This window comes from Xiphophorus maculatus, chromosome 4 (genome assembly GCF_002775205.1).
Source record: "Xiphophorus maculatus strain JP 163 A chromosome 4, X_maculatus-5.0-male, whole genome shotgun sequence".
Classification (NCBI taxonomy): domain Eukaryota; kingdom Metazoa; phylum Chordata; class Actinopteri; order Cyprinodontiformes; family Poeciliidae; genus Xiphophorus; species Xiphophorus maculatus.
In genome coordinates, this window is record NC_036446.1 from 3,387,209 (window position 1) to 3,405,974 (window position 18,766).

General features: G+C 37.1%; 1 protein-coding gene across 1 annotated transcript; it reads left to right on the forward strand.

Annotated features, from left to right (window-relative positions):
• The first annotated feature begins 656 nt into the window (after window positions 1-656).
• On the forward strand, window positions 657-18,577 carry gch1 (GTP cyclohydrolase 1). Its single transcript, XM_005812847.2, has 6 exons — window positions 657-1,151; window positions 6,968-7,077; window positions 11,002-11,057; window positions 14,732-14,763; window positions 15,051-15,135; window positions 15,876-18,577. Exons 1-6 carry the CDS (start codon window positions 794-796, stop codon window positions 16,000-16,002), a joined length of 768 nt encoding a protein of 255 aa, XP_005812904.1. The 5' UTR covers window positions 657-793; the 3' UTR covers window positions 16,003-18,577.
• The last annotated feature ends 189 nt before the right edge of the window (window positions 18,578-18,766 follow it).

Below are 18,766 nucleotides of genomic sequence, written 5' to 3' on the forward strand. Positions count from 1 at the left end.
AAATTCAGACTTAGTGTGAATTAATGGTGTTTTTTGATGCAAATTAACAGTGCCTTTTGAAAAATACCCAAAATTTTGCACCTGTTTGTACTTTAATTTGTGTCTAACCTGCTTCTAAAAACAACCCTAAAGAAAAAAACACACAAGCCAGTTTTTGGCAATAAGTTAGGGGGTTTTTGGTGTCTGGAATATGAGCCGTTTCAAAAACATTTGGAATGCAATGTCACAAATCAGCAAGCCCCGTTACCTGGCAACCCCAGCATGTTACCGGGCAACTGTTTGTCAGGTTCTGAACGTGCATCAGAATTTTTGGGGAGAACAAATTCAAATTTGCTAGAAAAAAAATCTTAAATTTTCTAGAATTTTTTTTTAAATTTTAGTTTGAAATACCAAAATATTTGCTTGAAAAAAAACTAAAATTTTGAGATTAAATTCCAACATTTACCTGAAAAAAGAAAATTAGGTTTTAAAAGTTAGAAAAATGGTTAGAAAAAAGATTTTTTCACTTTTGAAACTAAAGTTTGTTCTTTTGTTTTTCTAAGAACCTTAGTGGTTATGAATGCGTTAGCTCCACCCCCTCCCAATCTCCTCAGCCAATAGGATCGCTCCCTGGATTATCCGGCCGTTATAAAGCCGGTGCTGAAGCTGAGCGGTTCACTTTCTCAGCTGAAACGCGCATCTGTTAAACTCCAGATCTGGTCCGGACCGGTTCGGCAGGTTCTGAACTCGCATCTGGCTAAAGAAAATAAAGAAACTGGTTCAACGGGCGGATCTTAAGGAAGCGGAAAGCGGGATGGAGCACTCTAAGAAGACGATGTACGGCTCGGGAGACAGGAGGGACTCCTCCGCGGACGGCGGCGCCGTCCTCAACGGACACTTTGACGGGATGGTGAAACGGCCGGCGGTCGCCTCGCCGGCGGCGGAGCCCGGCGCCCACCGGGCGACCAGCTCGGTGATGGAGAGCTGGAAGGAGGAGCGGACCCGGAGCCTGGAGGACAACGAGATGAGCCTGCCGTCGCTGGCCGCTGCCTACACCACCATCCTGCGGGGGCTCGGAGAGGATCCGCAGCGGCAGGGGCTCCTGAAGACTCCCTGGAGGGCCGCCACCGCCATGCAGTTCTTCACCAAGGGATACCAGGAGAAAATTATCGGTGAGTTTGTTTTAAACCCCAGAGCTGCTCGGAGGAGCCCGGGTTTGTCCTGACAGGCAACAGGTGTGAAGCAGCTCTGAAAAACTCTCTTCAACTAACCAAATAATCACTTAGTTTATGAAATACTTCATAATTTGGCCATTTTTATTTTCCATGATTACTTATTGACCCATTTAGTGTTTGTGAGCAGAGATAGATGGAAGAGCGTTGAGCCAAAAAGTGATCGAGCGCGGTATGGCATCCCGTTGTAACATAAAATCGACTGCACTTCAGGTGTAAATTGAATTATGCCTACGGCAAACCGTTTGGACATATAATTGACTTCACATATCTTAAATTGATTTATGACTTGACAACTTAGTTATACAAGACATCTCTAATTATACTTTGACTACTCTAAATGACGTCAGATTTACCATTGATTTATATGGATGTATGGCAGGCGGTTTTAACATAAAATCGGTTTCACTGCACTTGCAATCCATAAGATATCTGAAATAGCGTTATGACTGGACTTATTAGTAAGTTAAGATACCTCTAATTATATTTTGACTTGACAAAATACCTTTTTGAGAGATCTTCATTTATTCTGACTAGGATAAATGATGTCATAATTACCACTGACTTGTACAGACTTCAATTCAAGATATCTGAAATATATGTTTCAAAAATATACCATTAAATTACGACTAGTCATAAAGTAAATTTAAGATTTCACTTTTTGTTCTGTCTAGTCATAATTGTAATTAAATTTTTCTTAAATGTATTTTCAGACTGAAGATTCAGAGATTAGGCAAGAGCAAATTAAATTCTAGTTACCTTAAAAGCAAAAAATTAAAATAAAATTAAGATTTCTTTCAGTGTGAATCTGCCAGAGATGTGGGTTTAATTCAGTTAATAAGAATTTAATAAAACATAATGGACGTTGACCTATGAGAGACTTTCCCCTGAATCAATGAAACGGTTGTTTGATTTAGGGGAAAAGCCTCTGAGCCATATTACACTAAACAAACTGGTCTGCTGAAACCCATCAGCGCAGCCCTGAGTTTCTGTTCTGATTTAAATGTACCCACTATGCATTATGCATTTCTGTTTTGTGATTACTGCATTACAATAAATTCCTGTTAAGGCTTGTGAAATAACAACAAAACTTGAGCAAAAGTCTAAGTTCTTAATCAGATTAGATGAACATTCAACCTAAATCCACCCTCTGCTCCATAATTACATGCTTAGTTTTGTTTTTTGTGTTTTAATCCTTTTCCAGCTCTATTAAAACCACTGAACTCAAAGGTTTAAGGAAAACAATATCAGATTTTTACCACTCAAATATCTCAGACGACTGAGTTACAAATGTTGGCATGAGTGAGACGCAGTAAGATCCAGACTCCTGGGCTGTTTTCACACCTGATAATCTGGTAGATTCCCTTCAATCCCTGAACAAAATTGCAACATTTGTTACATTTTCAGCTGCTGCGCTTCTCAAACAAACCAAACGTTTTGAAAAACCTGTTCCCCTCCTCGCCTGTGGTGGCGCTGCACCAAGAACCACTGAAGAAGACATTAACCTCAACTTTCTTCTTCACAAAATGTAAACAAAAATGGAGCCGCGTCAAATTTTAGCGGCTGTAGCATTTTTATTTTGTCTTTGGAAAAAGATCATGAGACATTTCTCCCATTAGCGCTAGACTAGTGCGTTTGTTTAGCTTAATTTACCCAGAATTCCCTGCGCTGTAGTCCGTTTTCATCAATATTAGTAAATTCTTGACTTAAAACAAGCCCCTATGTCTTGATTAAAAGCTACTTGTAAGTTAGTTTCACATGATTTCAAGTGTACTAAGATATTTCCAGTAGGAACTGGACCAAAAATCGTGGTAATATTTTGTGTTTTTGCAGTGTAACAGGTCGGGGTTGTTGGGTCCAACTGGGAGGACTTCTCGGCGCTCTACGGAGTGGCTGGAGTTGGGGATCTGCCCCCTCACAGCCCCATCTGGACGTAGTTTTGCCGTCATGGGTGGGGGGTTGTTGTGTGTTTCGAAGCTATAAAGAAAGGAATGCGTTGGGTGGAAACATGCGCTGCAAGAAAAGCAGGTGATTCTTATTTTTCCTGTCTTGTTTCACCTGAAAGCATCTTGCCTGAAGCGGCTCTCGGACGGGTCAGAAGGTGATGCAGATAATGATGGTTGCATTTGTCCGCTGTCATCAAGATGGAGGTGGTGCGCCTCCTTCCTGCTGATAGGCTGCAGCTGGAGCCTCCCCTCCCCTTGTTGGGAGGTAAAGAACAACTGAAAACACGCAGAGATGTTTCTGAAGATTGTTTTTACGTGAAAGTGTCACGTTGTTTAGCTGGAGTATTCAGATGTTTGTTCATATGCATGTGCAGGTCAAAGGTTAAATCCTCCTGTTGTCGGCTGCAGGAATTAAAGAGGAAAATTCAGCTAGAATATAAAAATACACTGATAAATAAAGAATATTCTAAATGTAAAATATTAATAAATTGCTCTGGATTTTACCAGATTAATGGGGTTTAATACGTTTCCTGGCAAAGTTTTCTGATTTTTATTGGTGAGAAATTTTGAAGAACGTTTCTTTTACTTCAGAATTTATATTTATGATCCTTCACTGCTAAAACATAAAATCTTACCAAGTTTTTTTGTCTAATTTCAGGTGAAAATATTTTAGTTTTACCTTTTTTCAAGCAAACTAACTTACAAGTACCTTTTCAGCAAGACATTTGAGCTTGTTTTAACTCAATAACTCCTTTAATATTTATTTTAAAAAGTGGAAAATTATTTCACTTATAAAATTGGACAAATTTATTATTAGTGAAAGAATCTGCTGGTGGAACTAGTTCTTTTTCAGCAACATCAAGGATTTATTCACTTAAAACAAGCTCTTACATGTTACCTAAAGTTATTTGTAAGTTAGTTTTCTTATTTCAAATGCACTTAAAAATTTGAACTAGAAACCTCATCAAAAATAGTTACCAATATTTTGGTTTTTTACAGTGTTTTGTTTATCACGTAAAATCCTAATAAAATGCATTTTGTTTGGTTTAATTTTAAAATCCAAGATGTTTTTGTTTTGTAGAATATTCATCAAAAATAAAGATAATGAAGCAATAAATAAAAGGGGTTTCCCTCATTTCCACTAACACTAAAAAGAATAAATAAACATCTTTAACTCTTATTTATATGGTTGTGTTTCATATTTATTTAAAATGAGTGATTAATAAAACGTAAACATGTTTTTAGATGCTTGTTCACAATAAGAACTTTAACATATTTAAAGCTTCAGTGAATCTGAGTCCTCTGTGTGTAAATATAGAGGAAGTTACAGAGATTTGATGTTCAAACATCGGCCGTCGTCAGAGCGGATCTTTGACCCGGGGCTCAATCTGTGACGCAATAACCAGACAAACTTCTGGCTGCATATTCGGACTCGCTGCCCTTCTCTGAAACAAATTTAGACCCAAGCAGACACTTCCTTGATTGGGTTACACCATTGATAAAAATCTGAGTCAGAAAAGGAAGCACATAAAACCCGACGCATTTCGCTGTTGCACGGGAATGAATGGGTAATTGTTGCGGCTCAGTTCAGATGGTGTTTGTCTGCTTGTGTGCAGAGATGATGGCTGATTGTGAGTAACGCTCCCATTACCCGATAAACACCTTTTCTTTCCGTCACAAACCTGACTGACGCCACTTCAGATTCATTTATCCAGTCACCATTGACCCGACGTCGTTTCCCCAGAGGACGCGAATCTGACTGAGACGCAACTTTCACCAACGAGTTAAAGACAAATAGTGCAGCAGATAAATTAATATTAATCTTTCATGTTAATACAAGATCATAACTTGGTACATATGTTCCCAGAGCCTTACCTTTGGGGAAAAAACCCTTATCTACTGAAAAATTCAAGATGGTGGGCATTTTTCAAGATGGCTACCATGGTTGTCACAAAAAAATTATTTTTGCATTAAAATTATCAATGTAATGTGTTTATATGTGTTTGGTGTCAAATCATAATCTACATAGTTTGATCAATAGACATTTAATTGTCTTGAGCTTGTGTTTCATTTGTCTGGTAGACATTTTCTAAGATGGCCGCCATGCTTGTAATAGATTATATATGTCTGCAGGTGAATAGGCACAACTAGCCAAAACGTTAGCTTCACTAACCACTAATTTCCTAAACAACTATCTTAGTTATGCTAACGCTAAACTGCTAAGCACATAAAAAATAAGCAGAAGTTAGCGTTGAACTGCTAAACACATAAAAAAAATTAGCATGAGGCTAACACTAAAGAGCTAAGCTTTTTTGCGGACACCAACACAAAACATACAAAAAATAGCAGAAGCTAACGCTACACTCCTGAGCACATAAAAATTAGCACTAAACATTAAAAAGTAGCAGATGCTAATACTAAACAATTTTTTGCTAAACACAAAAGAATTCATGGAAGCTAGCGCTAACCACTAAAGCAACTGTCCCTCAGTATCTGTGTCATATTTTCATTTCCTTCCCGTTGACTGGAGTAAAACTCTGGAACGATAAAGTCCTCAGTTCCAGTGTTTCCATCTGGTTTTGCTGCAAATTATTATTTTTAAAGTTTTATGAATAGGATGACCAGAGTCAAAATGTATGGTGAGACATAAAGTTCATCCAAGTCAGAGAAATGGGAAACATTTTATGCCAATATTTAGTTTTTAAAAACTGTAACGCGGCGTCCATCTTGAAAAATTGCAGTCTTCCTGAAATTGAAGTGCAAAATACAAAAAAAATCCAACCTGAGGAGTTAGCATGTTTTTATGCTTGTTTTCACAGTTGAAATATTTTTACAGTCACAGTAAATTAGAGATATAGCAAACCGGAACACCAACCCAGAGATTTAAGCCTAGCCTGCCTGTAACTCACCACACCTACGTGACAAAAGCTAATTTGAGACTCTAGAATCATTTTCTACTTTGATCAGTTCTGACCAGCGGAAACATGACAAAAAGATAAAAACAAGAGCAGGATTATCTGATATTCTAAAGTCATAAATGTATTTAAACCCAACACAGTCAATGAAATTCTTATTTCTTTTATTTGTATATTTTATTTTTTCAGTTATTCAGCAGAGATTTTAAATGAAAAGGCAAAAGCAAAGGATGTGGATTAGCAGTTTTTACTAACAGCTGAGAACATTTAATTGTGAAATATTGTCTCTGCTGCCCACATATTGAGCTCTTGGCATACAGCAACAGTCTTCTGTCAGAGGCCTCTTCAGAGTTTTGGTAAAACTGACTGCTACTGGAGCTCCTTCCTGTCAGAACGGGGTGGGATTTAGCTAAATCGTGTAAATCCTCAGAGGAACAGGATAAAATGAGGTTTAGGAATTAAAATATATTACTGGGAAATATGCTCAAATTATAATTAAACATTTAAATATAGACCTGTTTACCTGCTGTGCTGTTTACACTCAGAGAAAAGCGTTGGAAACTAAAGCAACAAGTCGGTGTCTTCTGTTTGTCTGACTTCACCTTTTTCACTTCGCTCTGCCTCAAGCAGATATCCAGTCAGGAAATTAAAAAGTGCAGCGACGGTAGTGAGCGCCGCCTGTGTCGTCATGTACAGATAAAACTGTTATTGAACAAAAAAAACGCAATAAACCGGCGCCGGGAAGGTGAAAACGGAGCCTTAATTGGACACTGATGTCTGTCAGAGAGAATAAACAACCTGCTAACAGAACCTGGGCTGATTTTCACAAATATCAAAAACAAAACCAAAGCTGATTAAATGTTTTCCTGAAGTTTCGCTCCCTGTTTGTCCACAGATGTGCTGAACGACGCAATCTTTGACGAAGACCACGACGAGATGGTGATCGTCAAAGACATCGACATGTTCTCCATGTGTGAGCACCACCTGGTGCCCATCTTTGGCCGGGTGAGCGGACAGCGGACACTCCAAACAGAAACATCAGGTTCTGCCAGGTTAGAAGAGCCTTTCTCCAGCGGTAATTGGGTCAGAGACGGCGTACACCAGAGTTCAAAGGGCAATTTATAAAGACAAAATAACCTGGCAGTCATGTTTCTGATCTGTAGGAGGAAGCTGGAGTACCCAGAGAGAACCCACTCATGTACAGGGAGAGCCTCAAACTCCATTTAGTGGAGATTGAAACCCGTGATCTGATTTTTGAAAACCAACAGTGCTACAAACCGTCCCATTGAGCCAAAACTGTTCAAAATGGGAAAGGCAAGAAAATATGGCATAAGGCAGGATGTCTGTTAGTGTTTAGTCAGGAAATGGACTTTCCTTCATAAATTTCTTTGAAACCCCAGCACATTTCGAATAAAATCTGCTCTGTCAGTCACAAACCGTCAGAAAGAGTCATAATTCTTTTGGTGACGTTGATTTAAAGTGGTTTGGGTTGGGTAGGATACTACATGCGTGAACCGCAAGGAATAGTTAAAACATTAAAGGGTAGCTAAATTAAAATTCCCATTTCATACGTCTTAATATTCCAGATTTGGGTCTAAGCTGAAAGAAAAGCAGCTTAAAAAACACCCAGCCGTTTTCTAACAATTAGTTAATGTTGTTTGATGTCTGGAAAATGTTTTTAAAACCTCCCGATAAGTCACATTCCACAGGGACTGCCGTTGCTTAGCAACCCCAGCAAAGCCCAACCCTGTTACCTAGCAACCCAAACTGAGCTCCAGCATGTTTGGTCAGCTGGTTTTACTGCTTTATGTGCTGTACAATGGCTGCTGGAAAAGACAAGTGTCTAGTTGATGATTTCCTATCCAGAAACCAGTTGATGCATTCTTATTGGTTGTGCAGGAGGCTCCACTTCTACTTTTCAAAGTTGTACGGTTGTATAATTGCTCATCTGTTTGCAGCCATTTTCTCATGCAAGTGTAAACGTTGGGTTGGGGGGCGTGGCCAGAAACAGCTAATTTGGATTTAAAGTGACTTGACGCCCTAAAACGGCTCATTTTCAAAGGAGCAGAATAAAATCTCATTATGAATGATTTTGTGCAAAAATGGAAGAATAATAGTTCCCCTTTAAAACATGGAGGTCTGAGTGTCACTCTGGATCCATGAATGGAAGCAGAGTTAGCGAGCTTTACTTTAGGTGTAGAACAGAAAATCTTTGTCTCAAACAGAAACATCTGAGCAGATGCTAATCTTAACCCAACTCTGTTTGTCTGGAGGCCGTCGGTCTGAGCAGCACAGAACATGAGAAACAATCAGATTAGCTGAGATCTGTTTATCTTCAGCCTTCACATCATTACCGTCCACTAAAGCCTGACGAAGCGCCTCATCCTCCGCTTCTTTCTGCTTTCCATCCCTCCATCTTCACCTGCTGCTCACAACAATGGCCGACTGCAGCTGATCCTTTTCTTTCCACTGCTGTCAATGGGATCTGGTGACAGCTGGGAAGCACATAAACACACGTTTGTTCAAGTCTATAAAGCTCCTCATCCGTCACCCCATCATCATCATCATCATCACCATCAGCCGCCGCCGCCGCCGGGTGTTTTTAGCCGTTTGAGGCGTTTATTGCAAGTTGTCTTTTGTTTGCAGTCAGCAAAGACATTTTATCACCTGTTCTGGGAAAACTGACGTAAAATTACACAATAAATAGATTAAAGATATGGAATTAGGCATTTAAGACAGCTAGTTAGGATTATTGTAAATGGAAGGAAAAAAAGTAAATTTCCTCAAAATATCTTAGAAATTTTTTAGAAAAAACAAAAACATTCCTGAGTTTGAAAAGTTGAAAATTTGCTAAAAAAAATTTTTAATGTACACATTTTTCTGGAAAATTTGAGTTTGAACAGTCAAAGGATTTTATTTTTGAAACTCAGATTTCCAAATTATTTTCTAGAAAATCTGCTTGAAAAGACTCAGAAATTTTCACAAATTTTTCTAAGATTTGTTTTAAAAATTCTGACTTTGAAAAGTTGCAAATTTACAAGAAAAACTCAAAAAATGTAGAAGTTATTTTTCTAAAAAAAATCTTTTGAAACTCAAAAAATCTTTTTAGAAAAAAAACAAGAAATCTTTTGAGATTCTCAAAATTAAAAAAAAATTCTAGCACAATTCCAAGATTATAAACTCAAATTCAAATTCCAGAGTTTTTTTGGCTGAATTTTCCTTTTTGTTTGTTTTTGTTTACTACCTGCAATGGTTACCGTCGTTTTTGTTTTTCCTGTTGGCATTTTGCGAACTTTGGAAACATTACTGCTTCCCCTGAATTAATTTTTCCATATAAATTCTAAAGCGTTAATTTACCCAGCTGTTTTTGGAGTATTAGGTTGCATAAGGTTTGACATTTCTGCTGAAGTTTTGAATATCAACTGATAATTCTTCATAAAGTTAGACATTTATATTCATGCTTTTATTTTGAAGACTGTCCATTTCCTGTCCTCACATTCTCTTTTAAATAAACCGTATTGAGAAAATGACAAGTATAGAAAAACGAATGAATGAGATGTTCAGAAAAACTGTGGTTTTCTGTTCATCCTAAGTTTATTTCAACCTGATCCGACCTGAACGTGGCTGGAAAAGCCTCGTCATGTTTGTGAACATAAATAAACTGAGTGAAGTAGCACTTCGTTTGATGTTTATATCAGGCCTCTGCAGCTGAGCGGAGGGAGGAGAAGAAAGAAGTGGAAAAGAGAGATCGTTGCATGGTTTTTGCCGCTGCCCTTTCTCCTCTCAGTCAACAAATTGCTTCTGACATTTAAGTGAAGCTCGCTGGCATGTTTGTGTGTTTGGGAACCGGAGCCTGCGGCCGTCCACTCAGCGGCTCTCGTGCTGCCGACTCCGATTCTTTTGACTTTTCCACCTGATCTGGTCTCATCTGCAGCGATCATCGCCAATAACAGAAAAAACTAACAATAATTCCTATGAAATAATGACCAAATTGTTTGTATTATTTTTTTACACATTTTACCTCTCAGTTCAGACGTGAACACAATGGTTAAGTTAATTTCCATGCTGAGAAATGTTAAATTCCTTCTGAAGGATTTTTAAAATGCTCTGCGGTGGTTTCAGTCTGCCTGTAATTCAAAAATACAAATTATAAACCTGAAATTATGGACAAACTGGAGTAGACATCATTTTTGCTCCAGTTCTGACCAGCATTTTTTAATACTTTATATTTGCAACCTCCTCCTTTAAAAAACATACTAATAGTGAATGGCAGCAGCTAAAAGTCTCACTTTTCTACACATTTCCAGTCTGTTTCACTCCTGAATAGTTGAACAAAATTTGTCATTTAAAAATCTGAAATATTGGCAGCATTTACACTAACTTCTGCTCCAGTTCTGACCAGCATCTGTTAAAAGGAAACTTTATACTTTATACCCAGTTTAAACTGTAATTAAGTACAATTATCAACAAGCAACATTTTCAATTCAAAACCCTTTTTGTCATCCATTGCTGCTGTTTGCAGATGTCACTTGTGCGTCAGGTTTACGAGTGTACCAGAAACGTGCAAATATAAAAGTTTCAGCCTTTATAAAAAATTAATTGCATTAACATTTTTACAATGTTAAAATCAAAATTATTGCAGTAATGTCTCAGCCCTACTTTATATTAACAAGCTGTTAGCGGTGAATGGAAGTAGCTAAAAGTCTAATTTTTTTATACGGTGTCTAAAAAAGCCTGGTGAGGCTGGAAACTGAACCAAAGTTTTCTGAATATTACATTTAAAGTTTATTTCACTCCTGGACTTTATTAAACAGTGATGAGGCAGAACGTGTCGCACGATAAGATTACTGCCTTATCCTGTTGTTCCACCGATGAGAGAAACTGGTGTTTTTAGGATTATGTGATGATTTACTGTTTCCTGCTGTGCAGGTTCACATCGGTTACCTCCCTAACAAACGGGTTCTGGGTCTGAGCAAGCTGGCCAGGTGAGTAAACCCGACATGATGGAGAATCTGAGCGTCTGCCTCAGTGCGTTTAAGCTGATTATTAAAACATCAGATCCCACTGACCCCAATACCTTCAGGCTTATTGTGCTAACACCCCGTAACACACACGCCCACACATACGCCCACACACACACACACACACACACACACACACACACACACACACACACACACACACACACACATTTAGGGTTGCAACGCATGATTATTTTAGTAATTAACTATTGTATCAATTATTTTTGACGATTAATCAGTTAAAAATTGGCATATTTAAGCCTCTAATTTTTACACATATTTGAAATGCATTAAAAAAAATTTTTTTGATTTGTAAATGGACAGAAAAAGTTGTTTAATAAATTTAGTGAAGCTAAAAATGGCACTTGAGTTCTGGATTCAACAACACAAAGAAGTTTTTTTTATCTTAAATGCAAAATATATATATATTCTGTGTAGTTTTTGCTTAATTGCCACAATGACTGTGTTTGCTTTTTTTTTAGTCTGAATACTCCAGTTAATGATTAATCAATTATTGAACTAATAGTCAACAAATTTAGTAATTGATTAATCACAATTATTTATTTGATTAATCATGTCAGGACTACGCACGTTGTAGAGAGAATTTATTTATCATGACTAACTTTGTAAATTGTTGACGTTTAAAACAAACATTCTATAGATATTTTTCAGTCAGTCGAATGTGGGATAATATTGTATTTCTTTCCATCCAACTGTTTTTGTTTTCTTTTTTCCCTCTTAGTTTTCATTTGTTTTAACTTTTGGAAAAGTTAAAACAAATGACGTAAGAAGTTCCAAAGAAACTTATTTTAAAAAACGTCCCGGATGCCTAAAAGCTGTGGATAATTAAAAGAAACAGAATAGAAATTGAAAATAGGGGGGGGGGATTGATGTTAATTTTCTAATAATCACTGAGTCTGTAAGTAATAAATTTCATTAAATTGAGGTAAGGGGTCGGATTAAAAGGTTCACTTCAAACTGAGAAAAGCAGTTAATATTTTGTTCTTGGTTGTCTGTGGTCATATTTTGTACTGGTTACTTGGTTTTGCATTTAGAATCTGGTTAAAATAAATAAAATAAAACTTGAACAGTCTAAAGGGTTTCAGCGGACTACTTTACAAATAAAAGATTTCGAAGCTAACAACGTGTCTGTGCTGTCCGCCATTTTGTCCAGGAAAACATAGTTGCTGTTCATTCATTTTGTCCAGTAACCCCCTCAAAGAAAACAAAAACAAAAAACTAATGATTAAAGAAATAAAAAAAGATCCTCCTTCCTGTTGAGCTCTGTTGGGTTCGGTCTTGTGGCATTTACGTGGAGGTCTGTGAGGTCCAGGTTGGCCAAAGTTCGCCGCTCACAGAGAAGAGCAGCAGGTTGAAAGTGAAGTTCGGGTCGATTTTCCCCAGGATGCTTAGCGACGCCAAATGGATTCATGACGTCACTGAAGAAGAACATCCGACGCCGATATGGACCTTCACCATGAGGACAGTCACTTCTAGTTCCGCACCGTCCAGTTACAAGCTTAAAAACATCCGATTTTATGCACATAATTATCCATTGATTAATGGTTAATTGATAAGCATCCGTTTTCTGAAAATGGCCGACGGTCTTTCCATAACATAAAGGGCTAACATTTTTACAATAAAAGCATTTATTTTTAACATTATTGGTGTCGGCGGTCCTCATGTAACGTCACACTTGTGAACTTTCTAACTGACCAGGTTGTTTCTATCACGACAATAAACGAGCAACAACCTTAAAACTGGCTCTGGCCTCGTTCTTATCCAACTTATAAACAACTATAAACAATATAAGTACACTACAACTACTACTCAATCAGTTTCTGAGTATTCTAACCAAATCAATCAATTTCGTTTATTTGTGTAGCACATTTCAGCACCAAGGCATACAAAGTTATTGTAACGATTCTGTGTTTTAGTTCTGCTGGGGTCCATATGGTTATTTGTATTTGTTATAAGTTGCATTGTGATCCTTTCTGTTAGAGCAGTGGTTCTCAAACTTTTTTCAGTGATGTACCCCCTTAAAAATATATTTTTAGTCAAGTACCCCCTGACACGGGCAAAACATTTTTGGAATTAAAAAGAGATACAGTGCTGTAAAATCACTGTCTGATTTATTAAAGCCAAACAACTTATATCAGTGAACCTGACAAATACATCCATATTGCAAACATTGCATGGTTAAACAAAAAAGAAAAACAGAAGACGGTGACCACCAGGAAGGTATAAAACCAGTCAAACCGTTTTATTTTAAGGGATATTGAAACTAAATACTGAATATAAAATTCAGTGCATGAACACACATTTATATTTTATCGAACTTTTTACAAAATAATTTTTCCCAAGACTTATTATGAGGAGCCTACTGATTTTTTAAAGATATTTTGAAAAGCTTCACGTACCCCCTGCAGTACCTCCACGTACCCCCAGGGGTACACGTACCCCCATTTGAGAACCACTGTGTTAGAGTGTTATGGGCTTTCCCTGTCTGACTCTGCTGGCTCCCACTCTCATGTGATAGGCCTGTCATGTGGGCGGGGGATCGGTGGAGCGGGAGTACCAGGACCGGAAGTGGGGGAGAGTTCAGGGGGGAGTTAGCAACGAAGCTAACAGTTGATTGATTGTGCCCGTTTGTTAGAGGCGTGAGCTGCAGCCTCAGGAATAGCAGCTTGTACCTATTTCTAATAAACCCTGTTTGGCGGGACTACAGCTGCGGTGTTGGCGTCATTACATTATTAAGAAAACAGCAGGCAGTCAACAAACATTACATTTTAAGTGCCATCACCAAAACCACACATCAAATATTTGGGTCAGTGTTTCATTTCTTGTGGTTCAAAATCAGTTTTTAACCAAGAATACTGTGTAATACTAAGATAAATATCAGTAATCTTTTCTGTAGTACTTACTGTGAAACTAGCAAAATTAGCTTAATGATTGCTCTGGTAGCTTTTATTAAAAAATGGTTTCCTCACATTATTAAACTTATACGTATTTAAGTTGCTCAAAACTTAATTAGCTTGTCCAGTGTTAATATTTCAGAACAGAACCGCATAAAGTGCAGTTTGAATCCCACACCGGACTCTGTTTAGACCGTTTCTCTTTCCCGTCCAGCGGCGCCCTCTGCTGGGTGGCGGCAAAACTACAACACTATAAAAACGTCTAAGCAGATGCTATTAGTTAATCGATTGGTACTAATTTTAATCTAATAAACCATTAATCAACAATTGATTGTAATTGAATTAATTGTTTGCATCACTACATAAAACTGAATTTTACGATTTAAATTTTTATTAATTTTGTCCAGGATTTTAACTTTAAAAACTGGACAAAAAAAATAATAATAAAAAAATTTTAAGCAGATTTTCAGAGAGAGATTATTCAATATTCAAACAGAATGTTAAAAGTCTTTTTTCATCCTCTCCTAAAACCGTGAAATATAAACAAAATATTTTTTTTAAACTTTAAAATATTCTTTGACGTTTTTGTGGCTGTACTAAATGTTACATTTAGGTGTATAAATATGATGTAAATAAAAATCAACCTTTCATCATCACCGATTTCTCGGTTATAGTTAAATTAATCAAATGATTTATTGACCTTCTTTCTTTTTTCCTTCTTAGGATTGTTGAAATCTACAGCCGTCGACTACAAGGTGCTTTTATTTAAATGTTTAACTAACTGTTATTTTGTAAACATCTCTAAATTTATTTTGAGCTGTTTTAAGACTTTCAAACTAATAAAATGAATAGTTATTTCATTACTTATTAATTACTTACAAGCATTATTTATAATAATACTAGTCTATTGTGTTGTGGTCTGTGTTAACTGATTAATCAGGTTTTTTTTAAAAAGGCACATTTGTAGATTTTTCATTTACCAAACTTGAGATTCTGTTATCCTTAATCTGTTTGTTTCTCCGTTTGTCTCTTGCTTCCCCAGTTCAGGAGAGGTTGACCAAACAGATTGCCGTTGCCATCACCGAGGCCCTGCAACCCACCGGGGTCGGAGTCGTTGTCGAGGCAACGTATGTATCTCTCTTCCGACGCAGAAATTTTATTTATTTTGTCACGTTTAAACTATAATCTTCAACTTTATGTGATGGGCCAAACGCGCTTTCTGACTGCAGCCTGCAGTTTGTATATACAGACACCAGAGGGCGCTCCTCTCCTTGCTTACTTGGATAATGAAGTCAAAACCTGAGGATCTTTACAGTCAGAAGTCACAGCTAACTACAACAAATTATTTTATAAACTTATGGAGAAATCTGCAGGTTGTTTTTATTTCTATTTGTACAGTAATCTCTGCTTGAAGTTGTAATCTTGCTTTAAAGAAAAACATCCGTCTCTTTCCAGCTGAAAGGTTGTAAAAACACAAAAACTTACCGTATTTTTGGTCTAGTTTGTAGTGAAAATATCTTATTTTAAATGTAGTAACTTACAAATAACTTTTCATCAAGACATAGATTATTGTTTCAAGTCAATATTTCCTACATATTGGAAAAAAGAAAGTTAGTTCCACAGGCAAATTAATTCATTTATAACAATATAATTATTCCCATGTTATTAATTTATTATATTATGTTAAACGATTACTAAATTAGTTGATGATTATTTCAGTAATTGATTATGATTAACCGATTAATCGTTTCTGCGCCAGACTCACCGGCTGCGGCAGCCATCTTGGCCTGCATTGGCCTTTCTCCAGATTTAAATGTTGTTCTGTGTATTTCTTGACGTAACGGCGTCGTTCCACTCGTCTCTTCAGCCACATGTGCATGGTGATGCGAGGCGTCCAGAAGATGAACAGTAAAACCGTCACCAGCACCATGTTGGGAGTCTTTAGGGAAGACCCCAAAACCCGTGACGAGTTCCTGACCCTCATCCGAAGCTGAAGACGAAGAAGCTCTTCTTCCTCCGGTTACCTCCACCTGCTCGGCCCGTCTGCCGTGCCGCTGTGTGTGTGTGTGTGTGTGTGTTTCCGTCTCGCCGAAGTCAGTGAAAGGCGTTTACTCCTTGTTATTGTTCACTCTGTCGACCCGATGAGCCGGAGCGTCGCCTCAAGGCCGCCGACTGACCCGATTATTCTGACAGATTTTACCCTGCGGGTTTTTTAGGATGTTCGCTGGCCACCAGACACCTGAGCTTTTCCTAAAAACTGGTCCTCAGAACAATTTTCTTGTAGCATAACTTATTTTTTGCATAATTTCAACATAATCTATTGCTACAATGTAGCTTATTTGTAGCTTTAAAACCTAGACATAGTTTGTAGCACGCTACATGCTAATTATGCTAACTAATTAACCACACTACATGCTAATTATGCTAACTAATTAACCACACTACATGCTAATTTAGTTCAATATTGACTGTACTGCTTGCTAATTATGTTAATTTTAATGAGCTTAATGCTGTCCTACATGACAATTGAGGTACATGCTAGCTATGCTAATGTGAGCAATGCTACAAGAAAAGTATGCTGAAATTTTTACCATGGGGCCAATTTTTTAAACATTATTATTTCAATTGCTAAATTTATTTTATTTGAAAAATGATAAGTAGTTGTCTCCTTGGACTAGACCCTTCTCCCTGGTGGTCACGGGGCCGCTTCTGTCAAAGCCCCCTCTGCCAGGGCTACAATGTAGCTTACCACCATCAGTGTATGAATGTGTGTGTGTGTGGGTGTGTGAGAGAGAATGACTGCATATAGTGTTGAGCGCTTTCTAGTCCTCTGGACTAGATAAACATTGCACAGGTACAGGCCACTTACCATTTGTCTGGAATTTTGCACATGTATTTTCATCAACAAGAGCAGGATATCACATTTGTTTTTCTTTTTGGCCAAATTTAATTAATGGCTGCACCAATCTGGTTTTCAATGAACATAATAGGTGTCTTGGTCCTATTTACTTTCAAATTAAATGAAAAAAAAGATTAACAAAAGATAAATACTTTGTGTTTTACCTCACATTCTCCATTTTGCGATTTTATTTGTATTTTTATTTAAATGCTTCCCATCATTAAGATTTGACCCCACCACAAACATTTTCTTTTACATGTTTATCTGCATCGACTGCCTGAGTTAGCAAACCAAACTTAAACCATTCTTGAATTGTGGTCGAGGGCCACACAAAATCATCCCCAGGGTAGACAATGGCCCGCGAGCCACACATTGGACATCCCTGAATTAGGTAGATAAAAATAAAAATGTTGTCTTCTGTAAAAGATTAAATTATGATGATCAGTGTAAATAATTCAGTTAAAATTTATTTTGCACTAATTTGCAATATACCTTTGAAACGGTTCAACTTCAGCTGGTTACCTGCTAACTGTGCTACAAGCTAATTTCTATATAAGCGTCACAGCGTTTTCTCATTAATCTTTAAAATCCTACAGATAATGTTGAGACAAGCCGCCTAACCGACAAGCTGCCTAACCTCTGAAATGTCTGAGGTTTTATAATCCCCGGGGAGTTTTATTAAGGTTAAAAATCGCAGCAATTATCTCCGGGTGTTAGCATTAGCACGTTCCGGCTGCTCCCATTGTTTTATGGTCTATTTTGACCGATTCGATGTACAGCGTTGCTAGGCTGTAAGTCTTTTTTGTACCACACAACCAGTTTCGTATAGATAAAAAATATATATACTTGAGATTTTGACCGATAAAAAGAGCAAATTCACAAAAAGGAAGCCACGGCTTACGTCTGTTATGTATTTAACGGTTTTGAAACGATTCGACTTTAGCTTGTAGCTAACTGTGCTACATGCTAATTTCTAAATATAGCATCAGGACGCACTTTGGCCACAGTGATATCTAAATAAATACATGAAGTTATCCAAGATGGGATTTTTAAAAAATTAAAAAATGTTATTCTGAGAAAAGCATTGTAATTTCCTGCATATTTATATCTTTTTATTTTTACACATTAAATAGGCTACCATGGTTTACTAATACTCTGTCGTTCCCTTTTATTTCTTTACACTTTTTAAAACTCTTATCTAAACAAAAGCTGAATTGTTAGAACAAAAACAAATTTTAAAGTCAAGCTTGTAAAAGAAAAATATCTGAATCCTTGATGAAACCAACATTTCCCCTTGAAACATATATATTTTTTATTCCTTTGTGAGAAACTGCCTTTATCTGCCAACCAGCCTCTGGATTTAAACCAAAACAGATATTTTATGTCCATGAAAGGTTTATTAAATGTATTTGTATGTATGTGTGTTTTCTTCTCAGTTTCCATCCTGGTATTTGAACACTGTGAAAACAAGTTTGTTGTTTTGTAAGTTTGTTGTTTTGTGTCTGTGCACACCAGTGCATCATGATGTCCGCTCTCTGGTTTTAATGGTGTAACTGGAAGATGAATTCTAAGAAGAAAAAAAACGCTTTAAGTGTTTCTGTGGCCTTGTTTATTTGTTGTGCTCATTTTAAAGACTTTTTAATCAAAGATAATAAAAGTATGTGACGGCAGAGAGTGTGTGTTTTAATATAAAAATGTTATTCCTGATTTACATGTTAAGTTTGTGAAATAAATGACCATTTACAACCGTTTGTTGTAAATGTCAGATTTTTGCTGTTGACACACAGGTGTTGTAAACGCACTGCTGCCCTCTTGTGGTCAAAAACAAAACCACAGCTGGACTGTTTTCTCCTATTTAA